The following is a 19627-nucleotide window of genomic DNA, read 5'->3' as shown; positions in this document are numbered from 1 at the left end:
CACGTCTGAGTCTCTACACTGGAGCAATAGAGAAAAGCAGAAGACGCTGTGAAAGCCGCTAGCGGCGTGGTGTCAAACAACAACAAAAAGGAACTCCTCTTTTGTTTGTTTTGTTTTACGAGACAGGATTTCTCTGGCTATCCTAGAACTCGCTCGGTAGACCAGGCTGGCCTCGAACTCTGAGATTCCTTGCCTCAGTCTCCCAAACGCTGGGATTAAGGGTGTGTGGCACCGCCGCCTGGCTAAAATGAAGCACTCCCCGCCCCCCTCCCAAACAACACGCTCCACTTCTTGAAAACATCTTTAGAGATCCTTCTCTGAAATTGACCTGCACAGGGTCTTGGGACGCAGACTCCCTGGAAAGGAAACGGGAACTGCTAATTAGAAAAGATCGGTGTGTGTGGATACTTCATAGTTATAAGATAAAGATGGTGACAAGGGCGAGCGCCCCAGCCACAGCGCCACTGGAAAACGTAAACTCTTAAGACAGACAGCCAGGAGCAGAAAACCAGGCTGGCTGGGCACTGATGCAAAAGCTTTACCCGATGCTTCCCAAACACCTCTGGCAGATCTAAGAGGACTCGGTCCAGGCTTCGTCACCCAAGGCAACGACCTAGCCCTCGGACGCCGGGAGAAGGGGCCGGGACACTCGAGGCCCGGTCCCGGATAGCGGCGACAGACACCGGCCTGGGAGGCGCACAGCCCCGCAGCCGCTCCTCGCTCTCACCTCTCCAGTTCTTGTACTGGGCGATGTAGTAGTATTTGTTCCCGAGATGGTCCGTGCCTACGTGCTCCCTCACCTCCTTCGACAGAGAGCTCCACAAGGAGCGCAGCACAGCCCGCCACCAGCCCATGCCGCCGCGCGGAGCTCAGTGTCCCTGGACTCGCGCCCGCCGGGAGGGCCCGCCTATACGAGGCCCCGCCTACCGCTCAGGTTCGCGTTCTCGCGCCTCCCAGTAACGCCGCTCCCCGTTGGTTACGTCACATCGCCGATGAGCCAATGGGAGACGGTGTTGCTACACCTCGGGCCAAGTTGTGTCATGGCGGCACCCAGGCCTCGAGCCGGTGAGCGGAACCGAGATGTTGAGTTTTCTGTCCGCTCGACAGTCGGGTTTGGAGGACCCTCTTCGTTTGCGGAGAGCGCAGTCCACACGGAGGTAGGGAACGCCTTGTCTTTTCCTCTAACGTACGGAGTGAAACTCCCGAGCAGGGACTTAGGATGGCAGGACCGTTGGTCCGAAGATGAAGAAGTCGGCAGGTGCCAGAGAGGAAGACCCGCGTGTGCACGTAGAGCAAAGTCTGAAGGTGGAACGCCGGTCGCAATTATCGTAGCTTGCCGTCTGCTTGAAGAATGAAGTTGAAAGTGGGTGTGGGTCGAGTTAGGGAACTGTCGCTCCTGGAGAGCTGATGGGCGTTCATACAGGGAGTGAGGTTGCAGGTGGAATGGATAGAGCTGGGAATTATCGAAGAAATAGATCGATGTGTGGAGTTTGAGGCTCAGAGATATGCCTGTGGGTCGAATGCTGGTGGCGTACTCCAGATTTTCCCAAGGGGAAGCCGTGCTTGTAATTTTGCACTATTTTGAAATACCCCATAGGATCCCTGAACATGACAACTGACTTTTCACCAAAGCACACTGCAGCGGAAGGTGGGAGGCAGCCTCTTCACGTGACCTAATCTCGGGATTTCTCGCTCATCATTTTTGTCATATCCTAGCCAATCAGATGTGAGTCACAGATCTGGCTCGCTCAAGGTGAGCGAATTACCAAAGCTCACCAATACTAAGAATTAGAGACCATTGAAAGACGATTCCAGGCTTCCAGGATCATTGAGAAACAAACAAAACCAACAAATTGTCTACTTTCAACAATTACGCTTTATATACTGAAATATAATTATATTGCGTTCATTTTTACATTTTAGTGTTCTGTATTTAGAATAATACCTTCCAAAATGTATTTAAATTGTTTTAACTAAATGAGTTAACAGGCAACCTTTTTATAGCCACATTTTGTTGAGTTCTAAACATGATCAGCGCTGTTTGTATCTGCTCCTTGTGTTTTCTCATCAGTCCGTGCAGAAATGACTCCTTTCTAACTCACTTCTGCATTCTTGGACAGAGACAGAAGTTTTCATTTCGGAGACTACAAGAACCTAACATCAGGATTGCCCATCTTTCTGATTATGTGACTTGTTACTCCAACTAGTTCTGGGGTTTCTTCTTTATGTTCAGCAAAGGAAGCACTGGGAAATGAATGACCGTGTTTACTTCACCTTAATTTCAGCTAAAAAACTTTTTTAAAAACAGCATTACTCTTTTTCTCCTTGTCGTTAATAGTTAGTCTTATAATAATTTAAGTAAGTAAGCCACAGAGGATCTGCAAATGTGGGATTCAAGTCTTAATGTCCAAATGTCCTTGTTCTAAGGAAGCCCTGAGGTCTTTGTCAACAGTCTGTGACCTAAATTTCTTGTTTCATTAGAAAATAAAAGTTACAAACAAGTAAGAGGTCCCACTAGATTAATCTACCTGTCAACGAAATTCATTTCTCTGTGAAGTGTTATTCTCAAAGCACAAAAAAAATTTGTGCTTCTGCCTGCAAACTTGTATCTTAGCAACACCAAACACTTTTCCCCACCAGTTGTCTTGTGTGTTTATAATAAAATGGTACTGGCTGTGCTTGGATTGAGACCATTGATGGGATCTGAGGCTTTTCTGCTTTATGTTCAACCCTGGAGGAGCCAAGTCTGAGACCTAAAAGCCCACCCCCATGGTGACACACCTCCTCCAACAAGGCCACACCTATGCATCTAATAATGCCACTTCCTATAGGCCAAGCATTCAAACTTGAGTCTATGGGGGCCATACCTTTTCAAGCCACCATGACATCTGATGACTGCACAGATTGTATCCCAGTATCTTTTTCCTTTGTAGATAGATTGATATCTATCTATATCAATTGGTTGCTTTTTTTTGAGATTTATTATGTTTTATTTCTCCAATAAATATAGCAACATGTGCACAAATTTTGATTTACAAATGCAAAAATGATGGTAAATACCCCCACAAGGGTTCAATTCGTACTTTCCCACAAAACAAATTTGCAGCAATTCTAGGTGTTTTTTTGATTTAGGACACAAAAGCAAAGAAGATTCGACTATAAATGTTTCCCTTTCAGTCTTACGCTGAGATGATTGACAACTGCTGCTGCTTTTTCTCTAGCAAAAGTTCCTGGTTTATAACACATGTGTCAAAAGTTTCCACCTGGGGAGGAAGGCGTATGAACAGATGTTTACGTGGGTAGCGTGTCTCTTGGGACACCAGGGTTGCTTTAAAGCTGTCTTTAGTTGTCAGCAATTTGGCTGTGGCGTGTCTAGATGTAGCGTTTTCTAGGTTTACTCTACATGCATCTGTTTTACTTCTCGAGTTTGTAGGTTCACAGCGAGTTTTCAGTCATTTTTCCTTCTGGCTGTACTGCCTGCCCTGTGTTCTTTCTCTTGTCCTTCTGGAGTCTGGTTAGATTAACCTTAGTCCTGTTTTACTTGTTCCTTTGGTCCCTAAAGTTCTATTATGTCCTCTCTCCAAGTCTTTTCCTGTATGTTGTTAGCTTGTGCCAGTTCCCATCTGCTACCGAGTCCGTTAAGTGAGTGTGGACGTGTTTATAATCTCTCGCACAAGCATTTTCTACGACTGCCTTGATGTGGGGCTCCAAAGCCATGCTGTCTTAGCTATAGCTCCTCCTGATTGAAGTTGTAATTTCCATGGCTCTTCATATGCAGAATAAATAATTTTGAATTTCATCCTGAATACTTTGAGCACTTGCAGGGTGTGGTGTCCTTCTTTACTCTATAAAGAATATTGATATTTTTGTTTCAGTAGTAACTTATCAGATTAGATATAGGCTATGGTTCCTACCTCTCTGTAGGCTGTGCTTCAAAACCACTAGGTCTTCCACAGTGCATGACTCTCACTGGCCAGGCAGTGAACTAAGTTGCATGTGGTTGAGTCTGGAAATTCTTTTGCGGAGTATTCAGGATTGAATCCATGCATGTTGCACTTGAGGATGAGTCTTGGAGTTTGTGAACTGTTTTATGGACTCTCCTTCTGATCTCCATCTTTGCTGTGATTGCCCAGTTTTCTGGAACTCCCATCTTGGTCCTTCAGTCAGCAAATTTGGCCTATGGTTACTGTCATACCACACATTTCATGTTTGGGCCCAAGGCAGAATTCAGAATAATAAAGACATGTAAAAAAATCAAGACACTAATGGGAAAAAGAAAATAATTCACTTCGTTTAAACTGCTGCAGGAAGAAGTATAATTTGCATTTCTATGCTCTCAGAGAAATGAGAATCTTTTAAATTGTGTAATTCAAACTTTTATCCACTGGGTGTCCTCAGTCAAGTTTATCAGAATCTTTTTCTTGAAAATTTATCCCTAGATAACTTTTTAAGACTAAACTCTTTAAATGAAATTTAAGGTAATGTTTCAAGTGAAATATTTGCATATAGTTGTTGGGAACTTGTTTGAGAGGCTTACATTTACAAATCGGAACACCTTTAAATATGGTAAGAGACTAAAGATTTGCAGTAATCCATGTAATCTTGGGAAAATAAGGAATTTGCTTATGTTAAAGTTTTTCTTATTGCTAAGTTTTTTCTTTTTCTCTTTAATTTTTGAAGGGTCCTGGGACTGGAGTTAAACAAAGACAGAGATGTTGAAAGAATCCATTGCAGTGGAGTTAACACTCTTGACATTGAGCCTGTTGAAGGAAGATAGTAAGTTGTGTCTTCACTTTTCTATCTAAATGAGATGCAGTAAAATCTTGTCTTTTTAGATTGATTAGTAGAAATCAGTTATAATATGTTAAAAAAATTTAAATTGTTGCATTTGTTGAGCTGGCATTTATTCATTTGAAATAAAAACAAAATCAAATATGCAAAATGTTGCCAGCTCGATCAATACTCCAAACTACTGTGGCATAGATATATTCATGTTAAATCAATAAACCCAGGAATTTATGTTATGCAGTAGGTTTCTAAGTGCTGGGATGTGTCTTGGGTGCTCTTTTAAATATAGTTGTTACTGTCAAGAAATCTAATGGGAACTAAAATAGAAAAGCAGAAATGTATTTGGCAAATTAAGTTTGAAGCATCAATTTTCCTGAGTTTCTTTTTTACCAGCTCTGTGACCTGTGCAATTACCTAACCTTCCAAATTTCCAGTTGCCATAGCTGTTTGATGGGAATGATCGTGTTTAGCTTATTTGTCATAAGAATTTGAGAAAATCTACTGAAAGCAGCTTCACATGCATGTTGAATTGTTTCAGCTCATTGTCCACACCATAGCTAGTCACAATGTGTCGTCACACCACACTACTCATATAGGAGGGGTTGGGGGACAATGCAACTCTCCGGCAGAATATATGATTTGCATGCACAAGGATCTGGGTTCAATCTGGAGCAGAACGGGGAGGAGAAAAGAACAGCAGTAAGGAAGGTGAACTCAGAGCCCTTCATGAGGGCTGAGGCTGTAGTTCAGTAATGGACCCTTAAATAGCATGCACAAGGACCTGGACTCAAGCCCCGCACTACAGGAAATAGAACAAATCAGTCTTTATGTGCTCTCCAATTAGACCTTGTATATTTAAAAAAAAAAATGAGAAAGAAAGAAAAAACTAAGGAAAATAGTTTCTCGTGCTATAGTCTGTTCAGCAGTCACCCTAGAGTTTTGTTTTAGTAAAGTATTGTCCTTCGCTTTAACGTAAGTCAGGATAGGCCTGGCAGAATCGCACTTTCTGCTTTTACCTCTGCCATAATAGTGGTGTGTAAGAAATGTGTGGTGAACAGAGTTCTCCATTTAGCACGTGGCTAAATTTAAAAGATGGTACACAATAATTCTTTCCTTTTCCCTAGCTTTTCAAGGCAAAACATAGTATTTCCTGTTCAAAGACAGTTGTGGGGCTCGCATTTGTAAAAATAGGTGCAGATCCAAGGAATAAAGGACAGATGATTTCTTTTGGTCGTTGGTACCAGTGGGGAGAAAATATACTAGTGTTCCAGCCCAGCTGTTTGGCGTAGTGTAACCTGTTAGCAGAGTCAGTCTGAACTGGTGAATTACAGTTTACATATGTGTGGAGTATGTTTGAGGAATATAGGCTGAAGAGCATTTCCACGGGGCAGTCGAAGTCTGAACCACTCAGCATAGTAGCACTCCCTTTAATACATGGTAAAAGATACAATTGTTTATTTCTTTGTTTGCTAAGACATATTCAGTCCCACTCAGGAGCAAGAAGAAATCAAGATGAAAGTATATGTCAAATCGAAAACCAAGTCTTTTATTTCCTTAACAAACATCAGTGTACATTTAAGTTGTTGAAAATTCTTTTACTATTTATCATCTACTATGAACGCTGTAGCAGAAGCACTAAAAACCACAGTCACAGCCAGAATGCACGGATCTGGTAGACCAGTCTGCACTTCCACAATTAGGTGTGCTTTTAAGAAGACTACCTATACGCTGCATTTTTGTAGGTTCAACTACAGAGAATACGTTTGCATACCACCTATGAAGATTAAATTTTGTATATCTTATAAATTCTAATTTATTCACCTTCTGTAAGTTTCCTCCTTTAACATAAAAACAGTGCCCTACCTCTTTAATATTGTTGGCTGAGGTTTCTGTCCCACCCAGTCCTGCAGCCTTTCAGCCCCAAAGAAATACACAGAGGTCTACATTAATCATAAACTGATTGGCCTATTAACTCAGGCTTCTTATTAACTCTTATAACTTATATTAGCCCATAATTCTTATCAGTGTTAGCCATGTGGCTTGGTACCTTTTTCAGCGAGGCAGTCACTTCTTGCTTCCTCTGTGTCTGGATGATGACTGCAGACTGACATTTCCTCTTCCCAGAATTCTCCTGTTCTCATCACCCTGCCTATACTTCCTGCCTGGCTACTGGCCAATCAGCATTTTATTAAAATACAATTGATAGGTTAGAGACCATCGTCCTACAGCATAATATGGTCATGATTAGCAGAATTCTAACCTCATAGTTAAGTAATATTGGTGTAAGATACTAAACAGAAAGTCATTTAATTTCAAGAAAGCATGTCACACCTCAGTAACAGGTGAGGCTGGAAGGAGCTCAGTGTGGCCCTTGTAATCATTCCTAGGAACTAATAGGTCAATGCTCCCTGCAGAACAGAGCCCCACACTGAAGAATAGAACCCAGCTTGAGCAGTGTGGTGCTAGAGACACGGGAAAGGACAGCTCACCTAAAAGTTTAGGACATGAACAGAACCAGAAAAAATTCTAATTAAAAACGTTTGTTTTTAAGTATCTTTCAAAAGGAAAGAAAATACATTTTAGAATGAGGATTTTTCTGAGAATAAAAGTTTAAATGTTATTCTAAATCTGGATTATAAATTCTAAAATATAAATTCTAAACCTAAACTCTAACTCCATTCTGAAAGAATAGGAAAATATGCAAAAATAGGATATGAGATGTAAGAGCTAAGAGAATAAAGAGAACTGATGGCCACTGCAATGACTTCATGCCTGACAGGTTATGTCATAAAATGTGAGAATGCTAATGTGATATTGCAAAACTAATGAAAAGTCAGTTTGTTGTATGTATGTGTGGTACACATTCATGTGTGTATTTACATGTGTGCAGCTCCTGAGGCATCTGAACTTTGGTCATTATGTTTGTGTGGCGGACACTTTACCAACTGATCCATCTCTTGCCTAATCCCCAAAACATGGAATCCATGAAAGAATAAATTCAAATTTAAAAATCTCAGAAATGAGGTTACCAAACAATGGAAAATTAGAAATAAAAGAAAAATATTTCAGAAATGAGACAAAGCATAAAGAACACAAGCAAATCACCACAGGTGTAATTCCTTAGAAACAGAAGGCAAAAGTGTAGAGAACTTAAGATTAGGAAAGAAGGGATGAAGGACCAGGCTGTAGTTCAGTAGTGGAGTGCTAGCCTTTCATGTGTGAGGCTATAGGCTCAATCCCAGCACTAACAACAGATGTGAAGGTAGTCAGACAAACAGAATAAAGGCCAAGAAGACCCAGACTGCATATGACAAGAGTCGACACAGAAAACCAATGCAAGCAAGCAAAATAACCTTGAGACTATAATAAAATAAACCTTTTTACTTGGAGTAAAATCTACAACTAGAACCAGGCATGGTGGCAAACACCTTAAATCTTAGCACTCGGGAGGCAGAGGCAGATGGGTCTCTGAGTTCAAGGTCAGCCTGGTCTACAGATCTACAACTATGTGTAAGGGAAAAGGTTACACTGTCAGTGTGTGTGTAAGGGAAAGGGTCATACTGTCAGTGTGTGTAAGGAAAGGGTCACACTGTCAATGTGTGTGTAAGGAAAGGGTCACACTGTCAATGTGTGTGTAAGGAAAGGGTCACACTGTCAATGTGTGTGTAAGGAAAGGGTCACACTGTCAATGTGTGTGTAAGGAAAGGGTCACACTGTCAGTGTGTGTGTAAGGAAAGGGTCACACTGTCAATGTGTGTGTAAGGAAAGGGTCACACTGTCAGTGTGTGTGTAAGGAAAGGGTCACACTGTCAATGTGTGTGTAAGGAAAGGGTCACACTGTCAGTGTGTGTGTAAGGAAAGGGTCACACTGTCAATGTGTGTGTAAGGAAAGGGTCACACTGTCAATGTGTGTGTAAGGAAAGGGTCACACTGCCAATGTGTGTGTAAGGAAAGGGTCACACTGTCAGTGTGTGTGTAAGGAAAGGGTCACACTGTCAATGTGTGTGTAAGGAAAGGGTCACACTGTCAATGTGTGTGTAAGGAAAGGGTCACACTGTCAATGTGTGTGTAAGGAAAGGGTCACACTGTCAATGTGTGTGTAAGGAAAGGGTCACACTGTCAATGTGTGTGTAAGGAAAGGGTCACACTGTCAATGTGTGTGTAAGGAAAGGGTCACACTGTCAGTGTGTGTGTAAGGAAAGGGTCACACTGTCAGTGTGTGTGTAAGGAAAGGGTCACACTGTCAATGTGTGTGTAAGGAAAGGGTCACACTGTCAGTGTGTGTGTAAGGAAAGGGTCACACTGTCAGTGTGTGTGTAAGGAAAGGGTCACACTGTCAGTGTGTGTGTAAGGAAAGGGTCACACTGTCAGTGTGTGTGTAAGGAAAGGGTCACACTGTCAGTGTGTGTGTAAGGAAAGGGTCACACTGTCAGTGTGTGTGTAAGGGAAAGGGTCACACTGTCAGTGTGTGTAAGGAAAGGGTCACACTGTCAATGTGTGTGTAAGGAAAGGGTCACACTGTCAGTGTGTGTGTAAGGAAAGGGTCACACTGTCAATGTGTGTGTAAGGAAAGGGTCACACTGTCAGTGTGTGTAAGGAAAGGGTCACACTGTCAGTGTGTGTAAGGAAAGGGTCACACTGTCAGTGTGTGTGTAAGGAAAGGGTCACACTGTCAATATGTGGGTAAGGAAAGGGTCACACTGTCAGTGTGTGTGTAAGGAAAGGGTCACACTGTCAGTGTGTGTGTAAGGAAAGGGTCACACTGTCAGTGTGTGTGTAAGGAAAGGGTCACACTGTCAGTGTGTGTGTAAGGAAAGGGTCACACTGTCAATGTGTGTGTAAGGAAAGGGTCACACTGTCAGTGTGTGTGTAAGGAAAGGGTCACACTGTCAGTGTGTGTGTAAGGAAAGGGTCACACTGTCAGTGTGTGTAAGGAAAGGGTCACACTGTCAGTGTGTGTGTAAGGAAAGGGTCACACTGTCAATGTGTGTGTAAGGAAAGGGTCACACTGTCAATGTGTGTGTAAGGAAAGGGTCACACTGTCAGTGTGTGTAAGGAAAGGGTCACACTGTCAGTGTGTGTGTAAGGAAAGGGTCACACTGTCAATGTGTGTGTAAGGAAAGGGTCACACTGTCAATGTGTGTGTAAGGAAAGGGTCACACTGTCAATGTGTGTGTAAGGAAAGGGTCACACTGTCAGTGTGTGTGTAAGGAAAGGGTCACACTGTCAATGTGTGTGTAAGGAAAGGGTCACACTGTCAATGTGTGTGTAAGGAAAGGGTCACACTGTCAGTGTGTGTAAGGAAAGGGTCACACTGTCAATGTGTGTGTAAGGAAAGGGTCACACTGTCAGTGTGTGTGTAAGGAAAGGGTCACACTGTCAGTGTGTGTGTAAGGAAAGGGTCACACTGTCAGTGTGTGTAAGGAAAGGGTCACACTGTCAGTGTGTGTGTAAGGAAAGGGTCACACTGTCAGTGTGTGTGTAAGGAAAGGGTCACACTGTCAGTGTGTGTGTAAGGAAAGGGTCACACTGTCAATGTGTGTGTAAGGAAAGGGTCACACTGTCAATGTGTGTGTAAGGAAAGGGTCACACTGTCAGTGTGTGTGTAAGGAAAGGGTCACACTGTCAATGTGTGTGTAAGGAAAGGGTCACACTGTCAATGTGTGTGTAAGGAAAGGGTCACACTGTCAGTGTGTGTGTAAGGAAAGGGTCACACTGTCAGTGTGTGTGTAAGGAAAGGGTCACACTGTCAGTGTGTGTGTAAGGAAAGGGTCACACTGTCAGTGTGTGTGTAAGGAAAGGGTCACACTGTCAATGTGTGTGTAAGGAAAGGGTCACACTGTCAATGTGTGTGTAAGGAAAGGGTCACACTGTCAATGTGTGTGTAAGGAAAGGGTCACACTGTCAATGTGTGTGTAAGGAAAGGGTCACACTGTCAATGTGTGTGTAAGGAAAGGGTCACACTGTCAATGTGTGTGTAAGGAAAGGGTCACACTGTCAGTGTGTGTGTAAGGAAAGGGTCACACTGTCAATGTGTGTGTAAGGAAAGGGTCACACTGTCAGTGTGTGTGTAAGGAAAGGGTCACACTGTCAATGTGTGTGTAAGGAAAGGGTCACACTGTCAGTGTGTGTGTAAGGAAAGGGTCACACTGTCAATGTGTGTGTAAGGAAAGGGTCACACTGTCAGTGTGTGTGTAAGGAAAGGGTCACACTGTCAGTGTGTGTGTAAGGAAAGGGTCACACTGTCAATGTGTGTGTAAGGAAAGGGTCACACTGTCAATGTGTGTGTAAGGAAAGGGTCACACTGTCAATGTGTGTGTAAGGGAAAGGGTCACACTGTCAGTGTGTGTGTAAGGAAAGGGTCACACTGTCAGTGTGTGTGTAAGGAAAGGGTCACACTGTCAGTGTGTGTGTAAGGAAAGGGTCACACTGTCAATGTGTGTGTAAGGAAAGGGTCACACTGTCAGTGTGTGTAAGGAAAGGGTCACACTGTCAATGTGTGTGTAAGGAAAGGGTCACACTGTCAGTGTGTGGGTAAGGGAAAGGGTCACAAAAAGCCCAAAGGAAGACTATTTTTTTTTCTTTAATCTAAAATATTCTGAGAATTAAGCCTTTTCCTCCACTCAAACTGGTTTTCAAGGCCAGAAGGCAGACATCATCAGTAGCGTACAGGAACTCTTGGAGCCCTGCAGTCCTTAGCCCTTCTTTGCCTGTTGCTGGCTTGAAATCAGATAGCTAGAATAACCAGGACAGAACTATAAGGGTTTAACATGACCAATACTTCTGGAAAGTAGCAATACTTTATGTAAATGTATAAATTTGTAGATCTAGGTATTGGTTTGACTACTGGTATCACATCACAATAAAGAAACCAGTTTTAAGTAAAGGTTATTTTAATTCAGTCTAAAAGTCTAAACTGGAAGTTGCAGAGCAAATGACCTGGGTGTTAGCCCAGATGATAAATCATAGAGATGGAACAGGTCAAGGAAGCAAAGAAGCACAGAGTGGGTGAAGGTCTGTGTTCATTTAAAACAATTCAAAGCCCTTTATTCATGATACACTTTGGAGTGGTGAATTATGCAGTGTTCAGGAAAGGAAGCTGGCGATATTAATGAGTAGCTGAAGGTAAAGAAGGGGGTGTTGCTGCGGAAAGGGCCTTGTGGATGCCTGAAAAACCCTTGATGACATAGATGTGCCTGTTTTTAATTGGGCAACTGTGTTTTGTGTAGTAGTGAGATAAAATTTGGAATATCTAAGATTTAGTTAAATTTGATCCAAAAGAGATCATTCTTCAAAAAGATTTTCATCTCGTAAAAAATGTTTTTTAAAAATGGTACCCTGAATGAGGTAGAAAGATAGAAACAGTGAAAATAATGAATGTGAAATATTGTGTATATGGGAAAAATCAAAGTTCTCGCTTTTGTAGGCTTTGTTCTGAATTTAGTGCACTGTTCACCACCTACTGTTACTTTCTAAATTGAAAATATGACTGCCAGGAAAGTCAGTTAAATGTTACAGCATCAAATTCTATGATTTTTTTCAGATAATGTTATGAAAAAAACAAAATCATAATTAGAAAACAAACAGTCAGCTGGGCGATGGTGGCGCACGCCTTTAATCCCAGCACTTGGGAGGCAGAGGCAGGAGGATCTCTGTGAGTTCGAGGTCAGCCTGGTCTACAAAGCAAGTTCCAGGACAGACTCCAAAGCTACAGAGAAACCCTGTCTCGAAAAACCAAACAAGGAAGGAGGAGAGGAGAGGAGAGGAGAGGAGAGGAGAGGAGAGGAGAGGAGAGGAGAGGAGAGGAGAAGAGAAGAGAAGAGAAGAAAGGAAGCAAACAGTCTAGTAGTAGTAGCTAGTAAACAAGCCAGTAGCAGTCGGGATCCTGGGTAAAGTTAAAAACCAAGAATGTTTTACAAGTTAATGTTGTGGGCTGGAGAGATGGCTCAGAGGCTAAGAGCACTGACTGCTCTTCCAAAGGTCCTGAGTTCAATTCCCGGCAACCACATGGTGGCTCACAACCATCTGTAATGAGGTCTGGTGCCCTCATCTGGCCTGTAGGCATACATGCAGACAGAATACTGGCAATACTGTATACATAATAAATAAATTAAAAAAAGAGGAAACAAGTTAATGTTGTAAGTTAGTTGAATTGATATAAAGAATTTTCTTTTGTTGAGCATGTACTTACATGTTACTTTTACTATTTAGAAATCATTTTCAAAGCTTTTCTAGTCAAATAATTGACAGTCTCTACCAATGTAATAGACTAGTTTGAAGAACAGCACTCAATCAAGTAAGATTGAGTAGTCGGGTGTGGTGCTCACGACTTTAATCTCAGCACTCAGGAGGCAGAGGCTGGTGGATCTCTGAGAGTTCCAGACCAGCCTGGTCTACAGAGCGAGTTCCAAGACAGCCAGGGCTACACAGAGAACCTCCCCCCCGCCCAAAAAAAAAGTAAGACTGAATGTGTGGTCCTTAGACCTCTCTTCTCTCTCCCATCTCCCTTCCATACGTACGTCAGCAACATATTTCTTCCTTCGGTCACTAGACTGAGTACAGATGGCAAACTTCCCATACCTTGCTGGCTACTTTCTCTTCTGCTTTCAGGTACCAGTTTTAATACAATATAACCAAGGATGCTATCCTTGAAGCTTCAAGCTAAAATAAAAGGAGCGTCCATTGCCACAGTGATTCCAATTAGTACATAGAGTTTGTGAGGCAGTTACAAGGTCGTTCCTGCTAGACTGGCCTTCCAGGTGGTCGGTGTGCCTGTGCCATTCCCAGTTATTAGCACAGTGCCTTATGCTCTGTAGACTCTGGACAAACGAAGTGAATGATTATGATTATGAAGGAAAGGAAGCCTGCTTCCATTTACTGCCACGTTAGCTTTGTTATTTAGGGGAGAACTCCCCCAACACACACTCCATTGTTGCTATTCTTACAAATGTTGAAAGGTTGAGATAGGTGATATAACTTGCCCAGGAACAGGTAGCCACTGTTTTCATTTTGTACAGATTTAAGAAGACATGTAAAATAATACTGTAATGTTTTACTTTCTTAAGTAAGTGTCTTTTCCATCTTATTTCTACCATCTTTTCTGTTTTGCAGTTGTTGGGGTAAACTTAAAATGATCAGAGATTGAGGTTTTCTGTATCTGTTCTTTTGTAAATATTAAGAAATTTTAGTTTATTAAAGTCTTTTAGAATTAACTGTACTTATTACCTTAATACTTTGGGGTGTATATAGGCCAGTGTTTGCAGATATGAAATCACCATCAATAGGTGGACTTCTTACAGTGATTAATGTGACTTTTTCCATTGTCAGCATGTTATCGGGTGGTTCAGATGGTGTGATTGTACTCTATGACCTTGAGAACGCCAGCAGACAACCCTATTACACATGTAAAGCAGTGTGTTCCGTTGGCAGGTGTGTATTTGAAAGTGTAACTCATGAGTATGTAAACAGTTCAGTATTGTTTGCATCAAATGCAAAACATGAAAATAGCAGTCATATGCACGACAGAAGCAGCTTTTTCAATTGACTGAGAATTCCCTTGATGCTTTTTTAAAAAACAATTAAAATTTGATAGATTTTTTTGTCATGTGATTTCCTCCAGTTTTTGTATCAGCTCTCAAATGAAATTCTAAAAAGACTTTTGTGTCTTTTTTGTGCCCTTCTTTCTTGTCTGTTACTCACTCAAAAGGTTCAGCTTGAACTGGGTGGCAGTGGTGCATGCCTTTAATCCCAGCACTAAAGAGGCATAGGCAGGCGGATTTCCACCCTGGTCTACAGAGTGAGTTCCAGGACAACTCCAAGACTACATAGAGAAACTATCTCAAAAAACAAGACAAAACACAACAAATAAAAATGCTCAACTTAAAATAGCCCTGTTTGTCCTGACTTCCTTAGCTGTTTGGTAGTTCCTTTGTGACAGTCATTTAAAGCTCTTTTGCCGTTTCTCTGATCTGTTAAGTCAACTTTGCTTTAGAGACTAGCTGCCAAGAGGTGTTCTCACAAGAAGCTCACAGATCTAAGCAGCCACCCTTTTGTAGATATTCCCAAAGCATGGAAAGGCCCTGAGGTCATGGTCCCGAAGATTTATAATTGTGTGTCTACAGTGTTGATTCATTTTAGAAACACAATTATTGAAAATCTTTCTGAGACTCAGCTTGTTTTGTTTTAGAGGTAATTTTATTTGCTCCCTCATTCTTACCAGGTTTCTGTGAATATTATTGTTAAAGCATCTTGAAAGCTGTTTAAAAAAACAAAACTATTGTGTAAATGGAAAGGAATATAGCTAAAGAAAAAGTCCAGGGTCAGCTGGGTGGCTCAGTGAGTTCTGTCCTTGACCCCACACAGTAGAAGAGAAGTGGCCTTTGACTCCAGGTCCATTTAGCAAACAACAGTAGTAGGCAAGTTGCTGCAGAGCCTGTGAACTCCCCAGCATGGGCTTTTGGCCACATTTACAATACCAGGACTGTTAGTGTTCAGGCACCTACTGGCCTCTCCTTGGGGTCCTGACAGATGCAGGACTAAGGACACCTCCTGTGCACATTTGCTACATTTCCTTTTAAAAGGTGGATCTTCCCCACCTCCCTTGTCTTGTTTGACTCTCTCTCTCTCCCTCTCTCTCTCTCCTGCTACTTTATCTCCAGAGACTAGTCTCCATCCCCCTCTTTGTCCCCTACTCTTCCCTTTTCTCTATCCCTTTTTCTGTCCCTTTTCTCTCCTCTTCCAGTAACCCCCATGTGAGCCCTGTTGTATGGCATGACTGTCCCTCCTCACTGTTTTTTACATTTTAACAAGGACTAAGTTCTTTCTGTGGAGCAGACCTCAAATCCAGACTTGACACTGTTCACTACCTTGCCTGGCAGGTTGGGATTGTAGGATGCAGGGTCCATTTCTGGGTGGAACCACTGAGGAGACTTCTCTCCTAGTGGCTTGCATAACACCTCCCCACCATAAAAGCTAGCCTGTTGGGAGGAGGATTGTGGGTCAGTGCCAGCTTAATTTCTCCATGGCCTACAACCAAGGTGTATGGTGTCTTTAGCATTCTTGTCGTACCATCTAGTTAATATTGGGCAACCAAGATCAGTAACAGTAGTACACAGTATGGGACCTGCTCTTTAAGAGGACTGAGCCATTTACACACTTTCCCTCAGTCTTAATCAGAAGAAAAAAACCTAAATTCTCAAGTGCTGGCTTCAGAGATCTGTCTGCTTCTGTCTCCTGAGTACTGGGATTAAAGTTGTATACCACCACACCTGGCTTTAATTTAATAATTTTAAAATCTAATGTTACCTGAGATTAAAATTTAACACATTAAGTTTATTAAATAATGAAATAGATATATTAAATACACTCGATATATATGTGTATATGTGTATATATGCTAGATAGTGTTACTCTGAAGAACTATGATTTGATGAGGTTTTTGGTGTGTAATATAAATAAATGTTAATGTGTCTGTATTTTATTTTATTATGACTTTTATTCCTGAGTTCAAACTCTAAAATGACTATTTACAGTATCATTTTAAAATATAATTTTAGAAAATTTATTGTAGTATCACTATTTAGTAAATACTGTACTAAATAATTATTAAAAATACTATAAATACTATACTAAATAATTGTTATTTAGTATAGTATTGTGGCTTAGACTACATTGTAATATTTATTCTCAATATACTTAATTTATTTGTTCTTGGACATTAAAAAGATTCTATTACCAATATTCTTACTAAATGTGCATGGGAATAATGTCATATATAAGAGAATGATACAATATCGTATCCTGTTTTAAAATTTAAATTTAAAATATAAATGAGCTTTTGTTTGTATTTCTACAATAAGAACTGGTTTTATTTAAAACAACTCACCAGAAAGTCTATATTGAAATCAAGATTCTTAGAGGATATCAAAGTTGATTCTGTTTATTTTAAATAGAAACTTACTGAAATGATGATTGTATATCATGAAATTGTGGAGAAAATTAGAGAATCAAATTTACCGGAAGGAAGGAAGGAAGGAAGGAAGGAAGGAAGGAAGGAAGGAAGGAAGGAAGGAAGGAGAAAGAAAGGTTAAAGCAAGGAACAGCCAAGGTCACACTACAGAAATAATTCCGTTAACTTTAGTACATGTGACCAGTGTAGGCCAACTCTACAGCCCTGACTAATAGCTAACTCTCCTGGGGATTTCCATTCAGACCTGGACAATGATAGTTCCTAACAGATCAATAAAGCTAAGCACGCAGCTTTGGTGCCAAGGAAGAGGAAAAGACAATGCCTAGAGTCCCTCGATTTCTATAGCAGAAAGTAGGTACTTACTTGCTCATAACAAGGCAGAGGTTCCTTGTAACTAGGAGGAGTTTGAATCCTTAGCAGAAAAGAAAGGCACCTGAGTACTGCTGCCCACACATTTGACTCAACGTCTGTATGTGCCTCCCCCATAGCCTTTAAAAACACCGTGCTGGCATAACCTAATGATGTATCTACAATATCAGAATTATGCAAATTGTGGGCTCAAGTATATAGTTAACCCATATAAAATGGTGGAGAAAGCAGAAAAGTTAGTGACTACTTATACATACATACACACATACAGAAACATGGGTGGTCATACAGACCATATGTTATATACATCTGTCTCGAGGCCAGAGCAGGCCTTTAGGACCTTGCCTCTATTTAGCACTACAGACATTCACTCTTAGAAATTAGAGCCCACAATGGTCCTGTTTGCACAGGGTTACATAATGTTCTATACACTTGTTTGTTTTATTCTTGGAAATTTCTCCCATGTACAAACATAACGAGTATAATAACCTATTTACTCATCACCCAGCCTTCACAACTGTCAATCATAAGCTATTTGTTTCATATCTACTACATATTCAAACAGTTTCAGGATTATTTTTAAGTAAATCCCAGATAACATTATTGCATCAATAACTACTTGTTTGTGTCACTGAAATGAAGACCTTTTTTGTAAATATAACTCTAGTACCACTATCTCACATATACAGTAATCCCTGGACTCAAACATCTGGTATTCAGATTGCCTTCATTGTCTCAAAAATATCACAGTGTTTAAGATTGAGTAAGATGGCATACTTACTGTTCTGATGACTGGCTCAGAGAACACAACATGTCTTTTAAGCAAGACAGCCTTTCACAAGATGATACTTGTAATTTCATGATAGGTTACATGAAACTAGTAGGTCCCATTGACACCCACCAATTGCATTCTTTTGTGCCAGAGTAAGTTTCTTGGTAAACAGCAGTGTGTGGGTTCCCATGGCAGTGTGTGAAGCATTCCCCAGTTCTAATAATGATAATTGAGAAAAGAAAATCAAAAAGATGTATTTTTCCAGTTAGGAAAACCCCTGCCACCTGCAAGGTGAAAGAAGTTTGCTATAGTTGTCCAACACCCCCACCCCCCAACTGTATACAGTACAGGAATGAGTGATACTTGATGAGCCTTAGAAGAGGGCAGGCCCCCAACATCTCACTGCGGAAACTTAATCTGAAGATGCCTTCTTAACAGCTAGAACAGGATGTGTGATGTGAGTGTAGTAATCCATATCTCCTTACCCATGCCTGCTACTTTTTCATAATACTACGTTTGAAACCCACCCAAGTCAGCAGTCTCTAAATTTCGATTGCTGTTTTGTAGAAGCCATCCTGATGTTCACAAATACAGCGTAGAGACTGTTCAGTGGTACCCTCATGACACAGGCATGTTCACTTCCAGCTCATTCGATAAAACTCTGAAAGTGTGGGATACAAATACATTGCAGGTAAGTACATTAAAACCTTTCCAAAATGCTATGTAGGATAATGGAAAATTGAATCCTCAACCATATTGGTGTGGTTTCTTGGTAAGACATTCTGTGTGTCAGATATGAAAGTAGTATAGTTAAGGAGAACTAGTGTTTGGGCTTATATCCTGGTTAACTAACTTCTTCTGTTAACACTATGACAGTGGGCAAATGCCAGAGCACCTGCATCGTTCCTTTGTCTGTAAATGAGGGTCAAGATGGCACCTTCTAGAATGGTTTTGAGGGTTAAATGAGCCAACATACATAAAATACCTAGCACAAGGCCTAACATGTAACCAGCATTCAAAACCTTAGCAAATATTTTTATTATTTGAAAACTTCAAGTTAAGTAATAGAATTAGACTTTTCCCTTCTTTATCTAAAAACTTGCAGGAAAAGAAAGTTTTCATAATATAGCTTAATAAAAATAGATAATAGAGATCAGAATTATATAATTAATGAAATTTAATTTATAGTACTACTTATACTCAGCTTTATATCTACCTGCCTGTAATACCTCTTTATAGAAATGTGACATAATTTTAGAGTTGGCATTTCCCAGGCTAAATAGTAAGTTCTGCGTTATCTTAAAAAAAAAAACAAGAAAAAACCTAAACTAAATAGATTAAATGCATGTCATGAACTTCCCGTTTTGACCACAGTGGAGTACCTTGTAGCTGAACCAATCTCCATTGACAAAACCCAGCAAAGTTCTGTTTAAAGGTTTGGAAAACCTGCTAAGAAATCTAGATTCTGATAGGCTGGTTCTCGGAGAAAACAGACAACTAGTTTATTGAGATGGTGCATTGTAGGCTGGCAGACGTTACTAAAGCAGTGAATGCAACTAGGAAAAAGTGGACAGGAAAGAATGCTAGGGACTCTGGGGCTTGTTCAAAAGTTCTAGAGTACTTGGTGAAGAAAGCCAGAAGGATAGATGTTGTGGTTACCGATAACTGCAATTTATCCTTCCAAAGGATTGTGATTAGCATACTGGAAACGGAGGCCACGTGGTGCTGAG

General features: G+C 41.0%; 2 protein-coding genes across 3 annotated transcripts in view; one reads left to right on the top strand and one right to left on the bottom strand.

The window, feature by feature from the left end:
- Nucleotides 1-914, bottom strand: part of Ndufaf2 (NADH:ubiquinone oxidoreductase complex assembly factor 2) — a 112260-nt gene extending 111346 nt beyond the window's left edge. The window contains exon 1 of the mRNA XM_075976096.1: nt 728-914. Coding sequence (XP_075832211.1) covers nt 728-854 — 127 coding nt within the window. The 5' untranslated portion in view covers nt 855-914. The remainder of the gene's footprint in view (nt 1-727) is intronic.
- A 101-nt stretch (nt 915-1015) lies between these two features.
- The window catches only part of Ercc8 (ERCC excision repair 8, CSA ubiquitin ligase complex subunit), a 40439-nt gene continuing 21827 nt past the window's right edge, over nt 1016-19627 (top strand). Inside the window, exons 1-4 of one of the 2 annotated variants that reach the window (XM_075976094.1) lie at nt 1016-1157; nt 4681-4776; nt 14116-14217; nt 18465-18588. In XM_075976094.1, coding sequence (XP_075832209.1) covers nt 1081-1157; nt 4681-4776; nt 14116-14217; nt 18465-18588 — 399 coding nt within the window. In that variant the 5' untranslated portion in view covers nt 1016-1080. The remainder of the gene's footprint in view (nt 1158-4680; nt 4777-14115; nt 14218-18464; nt 18589-19627) is intronic. The other variant, XM_075976095.1, reaches the window with a different exon arrangement.

Source organism: Microtus pennsylvanicus, chromosome 6 (assembly GCF_037038515.1).
Source record: "Microtus pennsylvanicus isolate mMicPen1 chromosome 6, mMicPen1.hap1, whole genome shotgun sequence".
Lineage (NCBI taxonomy): Eukaryota > Metazoa > Chordata > Mammalia > Rodentia > Cricetidae > Microtus > Microtus pennsylvanicus.
Note: the sequence above shows the minus strand (reverse complement) of the source record. Positions and strands in the feature narration are given on the sequence as shown.